At 41.5% G+C, this 14837-nt stretch overlaps 1 protein-coding gene across 1 annotated transcript; it reads left to right on the top strand.

The window, feature by feature from the left end:
• Window positions 1-752: 752 nt before the first annotated feature.
• LOC123746204 (uncharacterized) lies at window positions 753-10019 on the top strand. The gene is made up of 7 exons (XM_045727530.2): window positions 753-934; window positions 2338-2540; window positions 3560-3725; window positions 4324-4513; window positions 4940-5041; window positions 5937-6756; window positions 7630-10019. The coding sequence occupies exons 1-7, from the start codon at window positions 841-843 to the stop codon at window positions 8575-8577; spliced, it is 2523 nt and encodes an 840-aa protein (XP_045583486.1). The 5' UTR covers window positions 753-840; the 3' UTR covers window positions 8578-10019.
• The last annotated feature ends 4818 nt before the right edge of the window (window positions 10020-14837 follow it).

Genomic DNA, 14837 nt, shown 5'->3' with positions numbered 1-14837 from the left:
TCCAAATCTTAACATACCTGCAAGCTCATGGTGAGAGAGAGGACATCATTAACCACCTCACAGTGCAAGATCTTGCATTGTATCTGTACCTCTCTATCATTTTTACGAGAGAGAGAGAGAGAGAGAGAGAGAGAGAGAGAGAGAGAGAGAGAGAGAGAGAGAGAGAGAGAGAGAGAGAGAGAGAGAGAGAGAGAGAGAGAGAGAGAGAGAGAGAGAGAGAGAGAGAGAGAGAGAGAAGGGTGAGGAAGGAGGCGTGGTGCCATTATGGTGAGGGGTTGTGAGTTAGTGGGGTGAGGAATACTGGAAGTTAGGAAAGAGGGTATAGTGTTTGTTGAGGAGGACAGGAGAAAGGGGTGGGGCGTGTTGTTAGTTGGGGTTTGGAGGGGGGAGAAGAAGAATTAAATTGACTGCTTCAATGAGAGTAAGGGAAGGGCGAGTCTGAAGGGATATATCAGCTGTTGGGTTTGAGGGGTTAATGAGGAAGAAAGTGTATGTATACACATACATGTGTATGTGTTTACAAAAATAAATTTCTTGTCAAACAACCCAAGGGAGATTGTTTTCCATTTGGGGATTATTGAAAAGGCTACAATGCTATATACATCACTCACAGTATGACTGACGATGCCCAATAAACGTGCCCTCCATGACAAAATCCCCCCCCCCCCCAAAAAAAGCCATCGAGAGAAAGATTTAGAGTACAACAACTTGCCACGCGGCAGCACGACGTCTCCTTCCTCCTGCCGGCGACTCAGACGAAGGGAGAGACGCTCCGGCCGGAGGAACACGTGAAACTACAGCAGGAACTACGCCAAATTAACCCCTTCCCCCACACACACCATGGCCGAATTGGGGACCAAACTCGATGTCATCCTCGAGGCCATTCGCCGGTCCGAGGACTACCTGCTACAGAAGAACCGCAGGATAAATGAAGGTAATGGTACTCGCATATGGCTTCGGAACTCTAATTCTGAATACATATATTTCTCTGGCGTGTGTGTGTGTGGTAGTTTTGGGCTATAGACAGGTTTACATACATAATCTTGGTCAAAAATCATATAGAGAAAATACCCCCATAAATACTATACATTTGATCAGCTCAAAGGCATCACGTAGACATTATATGAGGCTTTTTTAATAAATAATAAAGTATCTTTTTTATATATATGAATTTTAACAGCCTTTTTTGGGGTTACAGTTTCACGCCAAGCTGTAAATTATGTATAAGATTATATTAAGAAGACCCAATAATAATAATTACAATATGCAGGCAGAGGAACGAATGCAGAACCTCATTTAATCTGTGAATTTGATATGGATTTGTGAGCTTTTCAAGCAAGACGCGTTTCCTATTGTATAATACACATTACAGTATGGTTTATGTCGTGTTCAAATTAGTTTGTGTATAGTTTTGCAACATAGGCCTATCTGAATTAAATTATCTATAGCAGGCAAAGCCTACTGTGCAAAAATTCTACTAAAATGTAATTATCAAGCTGTACATAATTACTGAATTACTGCACTGTATACAGTATTCTTGTGTATGATTGTAGTATATTAGCTTAGTGTATGATTGCAATACAGGATTGTAATGTATCATTGTATTCAGTCAATTCTAGGCTGTGATTGTATTAGTATTTTCTATTATATGATTGTATTTCAGTATGCTAGACTGATTTTATTAGAACATTGTATTCTGTGATTGTATTTCAGTATTCTAGGCTATGAATGTATGAGTATTCTATTATAATTAATAATTAATAAAAGCCAGTTTATTCCTACAGTATATGTTAGGCTTATCTCGATTTACACCCCCCCCCCCCTCCTAGGTGTTTATTTAGTTTTGCTGGGTTGTTTGTAATTCACATACTATATTAATAAGATAAACCTTAAATATTTACATGAAAAAGGGAACGTCTTCTGTCTATTGTGTAGTCTATCGTGTAGTTGGTAATGGTGAGCTTAAACGCCATGTTTTGTTTTTTTTAATGTTTAGATTTAGTGTTGTGGCCACGGTCTTGTGTATTGTTTCAGATGATAATGTTGTATTAACCATCTTGTGACATCATCTGTACCCACCCCATCACCCCATGTCACCCGACTCTGTATCTTTCCATCACCCTGTGTCATCCCCTCACACTCCATATTATCCCATCCTTGTGTCACCCTTTTTCCTTCCTTGTCACACTCTCCTGTCATTGTACAATTTTGTAGCAACATCATGCGGTTATCGTGTAGCCTCCTTGTCCCTTCCCCTATTTCCACACCTTCTCAGCTATCCACCAGCCAACTGTCACCATAGTACCGTGCTAATGCGTCCTCAATTGTCATCTACAGTCCAGGAGCAGACAGCAGATCAGCGGTCGCAAGTCCTCGAGATAGAGAAGGAAATCAGCCAACTGGAGGAGCAGCAACAAGTGTGTAGATTCCAACTGCTGACGCTGGAGACGCAGCTCAACTCTGACCTCCTCCTCAAGGCCAAACTGGAGGACCAGGCAAAGCAGATCGAAGAGAAAGCAGAGTTGGAATACCAGAATTTGGTGAGCTTTGGGGCCAGGCTGCTATATCCTCTCTTAAAAAAAAGTTAACGGTCAGCATAGGTGTAATGTGATTAGTCCTGAATAAGCTACATGCATTATATTATTTATTGCTATGGGGTATTATTTTGTTTATTTACAAGTAGTTCATTGGCCGAGATAAGTGTTTTTACTGTATTTGTTCATCAAATTCTCTTGATTGATGAACATGTTCCAATGTATGCATTGATGCACATTCCAGAAATTGACTTGTAAACAAATTAAAGTGATCTTTTATTAAACAATGTAATATTGAAGAACGAGAGACCGGTATAACGTTATTATTTCACTCATAGGCCTGGAGCATATTCCAATCGTTCAAGTAACTAACTTTCCAGGCTGTCTTCTTTTTCTTAGGACGGGAGCAGCATAGCTCCCGGTCCAGCATAGTCCAGGCATAACGAACTTTCAAAGAAGTCTTTTTTTAATAGGATGGGAGGATATTTCAGTCATACTAAGCAATTAACTTTCTAGGAAGCTTTTTTCATAGAACTTGAATATATACCATGTATATACTAACTGTTCGGGAAGTTCCTTGTTTCGCTAAGACAGGAAGTTTGTATGACTGGAATCGCATATTCCAGTCATACCAAGTGTCCTTTATATTGGTAAGGCAGGAACATGTTCCAGTCATACACACTTAAGTGTCTCTCCAGTCCAGGAAGTCCTTCGTCTTGGCGGGTGTTCAGGCGTTCGCAGTTGTTGTTATAGATTCAGCTACTGGGAACAAAAAGTTCCAAGTAGCACGGGCTACTTGGAACTACGTGAGCCCGTAGTGGACTTACCTGGCACAGGAGCGGGGCGTTCGCAGAATTATTCTATGCATTTATACCAACATGTTTGTGAGGCGTATATGTGACTAAAGCTAAATACACTGTATACTCTGTGTTGAGGTGTTTGTTATTACTGCCGACAGTGCTTTTATTTTCCTACCCACAACACCACTCACTTCTATTCACATTTCATCCTTGACATCACTGCAGGAGTCAGAGGAAGCAAGCCGGGAGGAGAAGACAGACTTGCTGGCGAAGGCAGCAATGAAGTTCAATGCCCGGGTGAGGCTGGATAACAAGGATATCCCCGCTAGAAGGGAAGCCATCAAACTGGAGCAGCAGCAACTCGAGCTGGAGAAGACACAACTTTTGTGTGGTCAGTGATTCTTACTCGAGTTCTAAGAGTTTGACCGTGCTGGAATTAGGTCAAGGCTATTGGGTGTTAGTGGCTGTGCGAGAATACATACATATACATACATACATACATACATACATACATACATACATACATACATACATACATACATACATACATACATACATACATACATACATACATTACATACATACATACATACATACATACATACATACATACATACAATCTACCGGGAAGGGGGGGTCTCGGGGTCCCGATAGCACAGTTGGGTTCATTCTCGACGCACAATAAAAAATTCCGGGTTTGAATCTCGGGCGGGACAGAAATGGTTGGGCACATTTCCTTTCACCTAATGTATCTGTTCACCTAACAGTAAGTAGGTACTCAGGAGTTAATCAGCTTGTTGTGGCCCCGAGACAAGGAATAATTATTATTATTATATATTTTATATAAATAATAACAATAAATAATAGTAATGGTAGAATTGGAGGGAGTGTGAACAGATAGAACTCATATTGCATGTGTTCTCTGTCTTCCTTCTTCGTCGAAGCATTTTTAACCATTTTTCAGAACGATGACATTTTCGTATTTCCAGAAATAAAAGTGCTGGAAGACAACAAACGAGAGGAAGAATCCCTTCAACAGAAGACACAGCAGCTAGAAACAATCGTTTATGAGCTAGAGAAGAGTGTGAGTACCATGAAGTCAGACCTCATGAACCAGCTCGCGTTGGCTCACCATGAGAGGGATCGTCTATTGGATCCTAACAGGCCATCTATAAAGCGGTTAGTAAAACGTGAAATACTTACGTATGAATTTATTATGCTTTTGTTGATGTTTTCGATGAATTTTAGCTTGATCTATTTTGAAATCAACTCCACTTTTAATTCAGCTGTGCCCTCGATTATACTGTTCAGTGAACCTGCCTCCTTTGGTACTAAATTAGGGTCTCAGTTTGTGTGCATTAGGCTCTGAATTACTTATTTAGATCTAGGACAGGTTAGGTTTATGGTTGTTCTTTTACTTTTTTTGTACCCCCTTAGAATTCCAATACAATAGTACAAAAGTACAATTTCAATAGTACTTTTGTTGTGGTAAAATCGTTAATATTTTGTACATGTCATCTATTATAGTTACAGGTTCTATAATATTTGGAGGATGGGTTGCACAAATGCTCAAGTTTTTTGTTGCTTTTATACGTCTTGAACCAGGTTGACTTCGGAGATTGAGAGTGGGAAGGAGGAAGGGGAGTACCTGGAGTCTGCACTCAAGGCTATGCAGAAGGAGCATCAGGAACTCTCTAAGCTGTTATGGTGAGCTTGCACTTAATTGGTTGTTGACTAAGCTGCTATAGCTATACAGGCCGTGAAACCATTCCAGTATATGGTCTCTTATTTGTACAGGCCGTAAGACCATTACAGAACATGGTCTCTTATCTGTACAGGCCGAGAGACCAAGGTCTCTTATCTGTACAGGCCGTGAGACCATTACAGAAAATGGTCTCTTATCTGTACAGGCCGTGAGACCATTACAGAACATGGTCTCTTATCTGTACAGGCCGAGAGAGACCAAGACGATACTTTATATCCATTAATAAGGGGATGCCGTGTGCAGGCGATGAGTCACAATAACGTGGCTGAAGTATGTTGACCAGACCACACACTAGAAGGTGAAGGGATGACGACGACGTTTCGGTCCGTCGAAACGCCATTCTCAAGTCGATTGTCGACTTGAGAATGGCGTTTCGACGGACCGAAACGTCGTCGTCCCTTCACCTTCTAGTGTGTGGTTTGGTCAACAAGGGGATGCCATGTTCTATTCTATGGCTGATAGTTCCTGTCTATAATTTTCAGGCATTAGTAATTGGGGAAGGGGTGTAAGGGTCTGATTATGTTAGGATTGAGGGCAGACACTGGCAAAAGTTTATATTGCAATCCCAAATTAGACTCAAATTAGACCCAAATTAGACCAAATTAGACTTGCATATAGTTATATACCACTTCTCAAGTGGTGAAGTCTCTCCAAAATAGACTGTATTCGACTGAATTCAATTTATTCGACATTTTGCTTAAGAGAAACCATCTCTAGCGTCCCTTGGGAATGAGTAGTATCAACATGGTTCTTGCTTATAAATTGAATGATATTTGACTAACCTGTATAACCTTGCTTATTGAGTTGTATATTTGCATTGATATTTTCTATCTGTAGGGTGAGAGAGAACCCTCCGCCCTCACGTCCTGCAGGAATTGTAGAGCCTTGGTCTCGTCCCCAGCAGAAGCCCTATACCACTATTAGCCCGCGACAACATCAGTACAGATTTAAAGCCCGATCGTCAGGTAATTTTAGGTCCAGCGACGCTGAAGCAAGTGCTGAGTTGACACAGGATGTCAGCTGGTCTGCTGCAGGAAATAGTGCTGGTGTGTCACAAGATGTCAGCTGGTCTGCTGCAGGAAATAGTGCTGGTGTGTCACAAGATGTCAGCTGGTCTGCTGCAGGAAATAGTGCTGGTGTGTCACAGGATGTCAGCTGGTCTGCTGCAGGAAATAGTGCTGGTGTGTCACAGGATGTCAGCTGGTCTGCTGCAGGAAATAGTGCTGGTGTGTCACAGGATGTCAGCTGGTCTGCTGCAGGAAATAGTGCTGGTGTGTCACAGGATGTCAGCTGGTCTGCTGCAGGAAATAGTGCTGGTGTGTCACAAGATGTCAGCTGGTCTGCTGCAGGAAATAGTGCTGGTGTGTCACAGGATGTCAGCTGGTCTGCTGCAGGAAATTCCAAGAGTGCAGAGTCTCAAGAAGTTGACTGGTCTCAAATGGAAGACTTAGACTGGAGCTCACTAAGTGCCGAAGGGCCTAAATCAGTTGAGACTAGTGCCACCAAGGTGCCAGCGCCTGGTACAACACGAGCTAAGAACGTCAGCAGTGCCAGGTCAGAAAAGAGGGTGGAAATCAGACCTACTCGAGGGGAGCCCACTCCCTCTACGCCTCGGACCTTCACCAGAAACCCTCCACCCCCAACACCCCAACCGCAGGTACGTACATGTACACTAGCAAGCATGCACAAGACAGATGAGGAGTCACAATAACGTGGCTGAAAAATGTTGACCAACCTACACACTAGAAAGTGAAGATACGACGACGTTTCGGTCTTATTCCATCGACTTTCAATCGACTTTTCGGTCTTATTCAATCGACTTATTCAATTCTTTCGGCCATTATCAATCGAGTTGAGAATGGTCCAGGACGGACCGAAACGTCGTCGTCTCTTCACTTTCTAATGTGTGGTCTAGTCAACATGCACAAGACACTGCACTTAAGGCTCCTAGGATGTACACTTCGAGTACATCCTAGGAAACTAATGATTTAAAGTAATTACAATAACATCCTGCTAGGAACAGTGGGGCAAATGATTAATTAAAGTCTAAAAAATTATAATTTTAAATATGCACCCATGCCCATTATTCTTAAGTAAAATATGGCTACCATAATTGGTATCAACAAACTGGATTCTGAATATTGCTGATGAGCTAAAGATACGAAAAAACGAGATACAGCAAAATACAATACAATGACTGAATACAAGTCTTCATGGTGTTGTAACTTTAGATCTCTTGTTTATAGCCTAAGTTTAGTTACAGTGTGGTAGAGGGGAAGGAAATATAGTAACAGTAGGCAGGCAAACTTGTTTTATTTATGGTATGAAAAATGATCGAGTCCATACGATGGGATCGAACTCGCGTCCCCTGGACTCTCCCTCAAGGCACATGCACCACCGACAAACTGGGGAATCTAGAGACGCAGGTTTGATTCCATCATATGATCTCTAGATGTTCTCATAGATACATCAGGTTGTTGTGATTTCATTGTATTATTGTATAATTTTTTAATGTATTATTATATTTCAGGTGGAGTCTCGTTCAAATCTGCCACTACATCTCCTTGGTCACTTTATGTGTGTTAATATAATCAGAAAAGACTCTGATGAAGAATCTGGTAATGAATCTCCCGTTCATGAAGAACATGCAAGAGACACAGAAGCATCTTCAGCATCGGTGGAAACTTCAACCGTCCCTACTGAAGTGAGTAGTGTTCCCTGTCTGAAGTCATCTTCAGCCACAGCAAGCTCACAATCCGTCTTTGATTTGTCATCACCAGCAGCGCGTGTCAAGGAGCCAACACTATCTAACCCTCAAGAAAGTGTAAATGAAAACAGTTCAAAAGGCTTGCCTGCATCTGAGATGCTACCACCAGACAACAACCCTGAGGGACGTCAAGGTGTCCCCGAGCAGTCTACCTTGTCGGACGATGCCTTTGCTTTTGCACCTGGATGGGCTTCCATGTCTGTCTCACACGCCGAGGAAGACACGTCTCGGCCATCCACATTTCAGTATTCAGGAAGTGAATCGAGCTCTGAAAGAAATACGGAGGGAAACACAGGAAAGCTTCATTTCAAGTTTAAAAAGACTACCGTAGTTCACGTGCAAGATTACCAGGAAGAGCAGACACCAGAGTCTTCCAGACAGCCGTATCAGAGATATGACTATCGAAACCAAAGGCGACAAGGAAATATTCCTCGGACACCATACAGCAGCAGCTCACATTCATCTTACGGCCACCAGTCTCGTTCTTATCATCATAGCAACTATAGGTCCAGAGAACCCAACACAGAATCATCAAGGAATTATCACCAAAACTCATCTGATAGTCGGGGTAATGAATATGCAAAACCACAGGCACAAAAGGATTTTGCTACTCCCAACAGATACTCTCACTGGAAGAACCAAGGTGGACGAAAAATCAGGTTCAGTGACAAAGATGAACTGCTTGGAACACCCCAAAATACTGGAAGCTGACTGCAGATGCTTAGTAAAGTCAAGAAAGACTACAGTTTGAACAATCCAACCACCTGGACTGGTCGGTACAGCAATAACCTCGCTTTCTGCAGATCGGCGCTCGATTCCCGATGGTCCAAATGGTCGGGCACTATTCTTTCATCCCGTTTTATTCCAGCTCCTTGTTCCCATCTCCCTACCAAGTGCTATGTAGCCATACTGCTTTCTCATAATTACCCTTACCTTACTTTGAGGTTACCTTGAGGTGCTTCCGGGGCTTAGCGTCCCCGCGGCCCGGTCGTCTACCAGGCCTCCTGGTTGCTGGACTGATCAACCAGGCTGTTGGACGCGGCTGCTCGCAGCCTGACATATGAGTCACAGCCTGGTTGATCAGGTATCCTTTGGAGGTGCTTATCCAGTTCTCTCTTGAACACTGTGAGGGGATTGCCAGTTATGCCCCTTATGTGTAGCGGAAGCGAGTTGAACAGTCTCGGGCCTCTGATGTTGATAGAATTCTCTCTCAGAGTACCTGATGCACCTCCGCTTTTTAACGGGGGTATTCTGCACATCCCTTACCTACAGTTTAAGTAGAAGTACTGAGTTAACTGTGTTAGATTATCTTATATATGGTCATTCAAGAGGTGAATTATATCTCATACAGATGTCATATACAATTTGGAGAGAGGAAAAGATACTATCGTTGGTATTTTCTCTTAAATGAAGATGGGAATTTCTCAGTTTCTAAAGAACAGTTGGAGGTTGTGTTATGTAAAGTATCAAGTATTGTATTATGTTTGTGGATCTTAGCTATGTAGATCTTAGCCTATGTGGATTTTAGCCTATGTGGGGCCTAACCTATGTGGATCTTAGCCTATGTGGGGCCTAGCCTATGTGGATCTTAGCCTATGTGGGGCCTAGCCTATGTGGGGCCTAGCCTGTGTGGGGCCTAGTCTGTGTGGATCCTAGCTTATGCATATCTGGTGTACGTTTTCATAATTCTAAACTTAATGGCAGATTTCCCTACAATTTTCATTTCATTTCAGTTTCATTTAACACTTATTTAACAGAACTATTTAAGTTGGATTTTTTTTTTTATATATAGATTCAGTTTTGCTTGTTTCCTGATATTAAATGTTCTGTATAGAGTAATTGGATTGTTTCTGTATTATTTTATGTATCCTATTAAGAGGCAATAGTTCATAGACCTTTAATCTTCCTCTTCCTGGTAAATACAGTAAGCCAATTTGAAAGACTAGTAGATAAGGGGGGAGGAAAGTAGATTCAATCGAGTAGAAAAGTAAATTCAAATCTTATCTCTCACATACGAGGATAGAGTCAAGATAGGAGGATTTAATTAATACAAACTAATTTGGATAAAAACAGTAATATGTAGCAGACAATGTACTTATGCTAGAAAGTATATTAATTGATTTGTAACAAATACAGAGGAATATATTACAGTATTTGTGTATTTTTATAAAGTCTCCCAACTATGTGGACGGAAATAGATAAGAACTGGTATATCGTGGTCTCAGGGCGGCAGCCACTTTACTAACGGAAGAAAATTTTTTAATTTAAGTTTAGAAATAAGATATTAAAAAGCTTGATGGTGAAGTACCAACAAGAGAAATTTAGACCCAAAAGAGAGTCAAATGTAGGCCCAAAGTACCACAACGTCATTAGTTGTATATTTCAAAAATCAAACGCGGAACACTATAAAAGCTATATATATATATATTCAAGATACTTTTGACTTATAATTGCTTTATTAAGAAATTTATGGCAACCGAAATTATAATTTTTTGGGGTGTCTGATGAGTGTCAATCATGTTCACACAGCTGTGATCTAATGGCCTCCTTATCCATGGGGGAAAACACACTCTTTATCAACGTATGTCACGCTGTACAGTGGCTACTGCTGTGGTGGTACAGTGGCTACTGTTGTGGTGGTACAGTGGCTACTGCTGTGGTGGTACAGTGGCTACTGTTGTGGTGGTACAGTGGCTACTGTTGTGGCGGTACAGTGGCTACTGTTGTGGTGGTACAGTTACTACTGTTGTGGTGGTACAATGGCTACTGTTGTGGTGGTACAGTGGCTACTGTTGTGGCGGTACAGTGGCTACTGTTGTGGTGGTACAGTGGCTACTGTTGTGGTGGTACAGTGGCTACTGTTGTAGTGGTACAGTGGCTACTGTTGTGGTGGTACAGTGGCTACTGTTGTGGTGGTACAGTGGCTACTGTTGTGGCGGTACAGTGGCTACTGCTGTGGTGGTACAGTGGCTACTGTTGTGGTGGTACAGTGGCTACTGTTGTGGTGGTACAGTGGCTACTGTTGTGGCGGTACAGTGGCTACTGTTGTGGTGGTACAGTTACTACTGTTGTGGTGGTACAATGGCTACTGTTGTGGTGGTACAGTGGCTACTGTTGTGGCGGTACAGTGGCTACTGTTGTGGTGGTACAGTTACTACTGTTGTGGTGGTACAGTGGCTACTGCTGTGGTGGTACAGTGGCTACTGTTGTGGTGGTACAGTGGCTACTGCTGTGGTGGTACAGTGGCTACTGTTGTGGTGGTACAGTGGCTACTGTTGTGGCGGTACAGTGGCTACTGTTGTGGCGGTACAGTGGCTACTGTTGTGGTGGTACAGTGGCTACTGTTGTTGACACAGTACAGATGTGTGAGAGGTTGACACGGTGTGTGGGCTAGCCAGGTGTGTGTAGAGCTTAGGTGATTGATCACCTGTTTTGGGTGAAGGTCTCAACGTTCGGAAAGACTAATGATCTGGGTTATACTTTTAACGTTCTAGTGTAGGTCATATATTATGCCCCCAATACCCATCCTGTGGGTGGTGGTGGCCCCATACCCATCCTGTGGGTGGTAGTGGACCCATACCCATCCTGGTGGTGGTGGCCCCATACCCATCCTGTGGGTGGTGGTGGACCCCATACCCATCCTGTGGGTGGTGGTGGACCCCATACCCATCCTGTGGGTGGTGGTGGACCCCATACCCATCCTGTGGGTGGTGGTGGACCCCATACCCATCCTGTGGGTGGTGGTGGTAGACCCCATACCCATCCTGTGGGTGGTGGTAGACCCCATACCCATCCTGTGGGTGGTGGTGGCCCCATACCCATCCTGTGGGTGGTGGTGGACCCAATACCCATCCTGTGGGTGGTGGTAGACCCCATACCCATCCTGTGGGTGGTGGTAGACCCCATACCCATCCTGTGGGTGGTGGTGGACCCCATACCCATCCTGTGGGTGGTGGTAGACCCCATACCCATTCTGTAGGTAGAAAAGGTACCTGTGGATCATAATGGGTTCAAGAACTATACCCCAAATATAACCAAGCAAGTAACAGTCTTGACAAGCTATAGTTGTATTGTTTGATTTACATATAAAGTTATTTTTATAGCATAATAGGCCACTACAAAAATTAATGTTACTTGTAAACTCTTAATGGCGTTAAATCTGACTGAATTGCATTCTCTCCCACTGAAGTAAAGCCTAATTGAATTCTTCAAGCCGCCCAACCACTCGGACCGGTCGCTTCTTGCAGGTCCGCGTTCAATTCCCGACTAGTGGTTGGGCACCATTCCTTCCCTCCGGCCTATCCCAAATCCTTATTTTTATATCTCTTCCAAGCGTTATAGTGTGGTAATGGCCTAGCGCTTTATCCTAATATGACCTTACCTTGTTTACCAAGCCGCTTCCATCAAGACACAACAACTCCACTTGTTAAAAGGTTCAAGAGTTCACTGCGTCCAAGCACTACCCTCGACCCTTGAACTCTGTCCTCTTATATCCCAAATTACCGTCCTTGTCAACTCTTTCCCCCCCCCCTCATATCGTGGTCACGTGGTGAGCCAATGCAGAGGTAATAATTTGGTTACTTTTTTTTTACCCAGATTCCCGAAGCAGTTACGCAAGTACTTACGAACGTGTACATCTTTCCTCAATCTTTGACGGCTTTGGTTACATTTATTAAACAGTTTACAAGCATGAAAACTTGCCAATCAACTGTTGTTAACAGCCTCCTGGTGCTTCGGTGCTCATTAACTGTTTAATAATTGTAAACAAAGCAGCAAAAGATTGAGAAAAAATGTACAGGTTTGTAAGTGCTTGCGTAACTACTGTACTTCCTGAATCTGGCCCCCTGGAAGCTACTAAGTTCATAATTATATATAATATGTAACCTGTCTTCTCTCACTTAATACGTCGCAATTTTTAACGGAATTGACTGATCAGATACAAATGCGAAGTATTAGTAATAATTATATTGGTGTAATAGTGACACGTTTTCTATGCATCGGCCTCGATAGGTTAGGTGGGTTGCTTAGGTTAGTATGTTCCTGGTTAGATAAAATAGTTGTATTTTTTAACGATTTAGCAAATCTTGAGGACGGACGGTTCCAAATTTGTATGTGCTGAAAATATCGGTTTAGGTTAAGAACTACAATATGTTTTATTATTTTATTTTTAAATAATACAATGGCAAAAATACACATTTGAAAAAGCAACATCTCTCTCACACACACGCATTATATTCCCCATTAACTTGGAACAAAAAATCCAAGTAGCACGGGCTATGGTGAGCCCGTAGTACACTAAGACTGGATAACTGTGTCTGCTCCTCTCACTATATTGGTGCTTGTGTCAACATTTCTGTACAGTGTTAGTGGCGCCACCAGCAACCTGCTATAGTGTATAGTGTTTATATATATATATATATATATATATATATATATATATATATATATATATATATATATATATATTTATGCTTCCTAGGATGCGTATTTTGAATGTGTACCTGGCAATTAAGTACGTTATAAATGCATATACCTGAGAAGTATATTTTGAATTAACTGGGGAGTATATTTTGAGTATACCTGGGATGTATATTTGTAATGTATAATCAGGAAGTACATTTTGAATGTATAGTAGGAAACATATTTTGAATGTATATACGAGAAGTATATCTTATATGTAAATGCAGGAGGTATATATATCTTGAATGCAAATACAGGAAGTATATTTTGAATTTAAACCTGGGGGAAAATAGATGATTAATATATGTCCAGGAAGCCTATTTTCAAGTTATACCTCAGTACAAAATGGTTGATAATCAAAGTATTTGTCAAGTTGCGTGACAACAGGTAAGATAATTATTAGGAAAAAAAGCGCCATGCCAGTATTGTTATACAACACTAGGAAGGAGCCTGAGGATGTAGAAGTGGACCCTCGGGGATCGAACACCGACCTTGCAAGAAGCAAGGCTATCGTTGTACCGACTAGTGAACATAGTGAATCACTGTTAGTATATCACTGTTTTCACCGCCCAAGTCGTAAAGTTGTATACTAAATATAAGCTTTAAATGGAGAATATATGAATGTAGGCCTAATGGAATTATACATTTACATTTGCTTGCCCTCACAAAAAAATGTGATTTTTAATGTCTCAAAAAGATGTCAGCAAAGTAATGAATGACTCAAAGTCACTATAAATAGTGAATATAATTGATAGTGTGTAACACAACAATGCTAAAATGGAATGAATTCTTAGGTAACTCTGCGTCAAAATGTGATTACAAACATTACAACCATTGATCACAATCATTTCTATACGAACTTAATCCAGAAAATCAAGTCCCATAAAAGAAGGCCATATTGCGGCAGAGACAAAGACAAATAATTACTAGTTTTAGAAGAAAGTCGTTAACAAAAGAGGCGCCAAGCCGGGCATACACTATGAAGCGTTCTAGTCTAATAGATAGAAAATGGTTTTAGAATTTTTTTTATGAGATTTTAGCCTATTCCTCAAGTTTCAGAGTTTGTCCAACACTAAGGATACATCTTTTTCATTACGTCTAAATCCCAAATAAACGTTTACAATAGAATATTTGATGATGATGACTTTTAATCGTTTCTATTCCAACATTTCACTGATGACCAATAGGCTAAAACTCATGTTAAAACTGTCTCAATGTATTGATAAAGGGCGATATGATCAGAATAAATATGATATTGTTTTTTATTACTATTATTTTCATTTTTATTTCAATGTGATCTCCATTTTTATTAGTTTTGTCGAAATTCTTCATAAGCTTCCTGAAAGGAAAACTATAATTACTAGAGCGTTTTCCAGAGGTGAAATTGGGTTGACATTAAGATGACTCGAGGGTTCTAATGTTTACATGCGTTATGGTAGGTAATATAGAACAAAATTGGTTCACAAGCACAGTACCGTTGGCTACTGTTGTGATGCCACGGGTACAGTGAC

Source organism: Procambarus clarkii, chromosome 80 (genome assembly GCF_040958095.1).
Source record: "Procambarus clarkii isolate CNS0578487 chromosome 80, FALCON_Pclarkii_2.0, whole genome shotgun sequence".
NCBI classification, from domain to species: domain Eukaryota; kingdom Metazoa; phylum Arthropoda; class Malacostraca; order Decapoda; family Cambaridae; genus Procambarus; species Procambarus clarkii.
Note: the sequence above shows the minus strand (reverse complement) of the source record. Positions and strands in the feature narration are given on the sequence as shown.

Bases quoted from the DNA above. Each gene is read 5' to 3' on its own strand.
- LOC123746204 (XM_045727530.2), top strand. From the start codon at position 841: ATGGCCGAATTGGGGACCAAACTCGATGTCATCCTCGAGGCCATTCGC. The intron at 4,514-4,939 runs GTTAGTAAAACG...GTCTTGAACCAG, and splicing joins AACAGGCCATCTATAAAGCG to GTTGACTTCGGAGATTGAGA. The intron at 6,757-7,629 runs GTACGTACATGT...ATTATATTTCAG, and splicing joins CCCCAACACCCCAACCGCAG to GTGGAGTCTCGTTCAAATCT.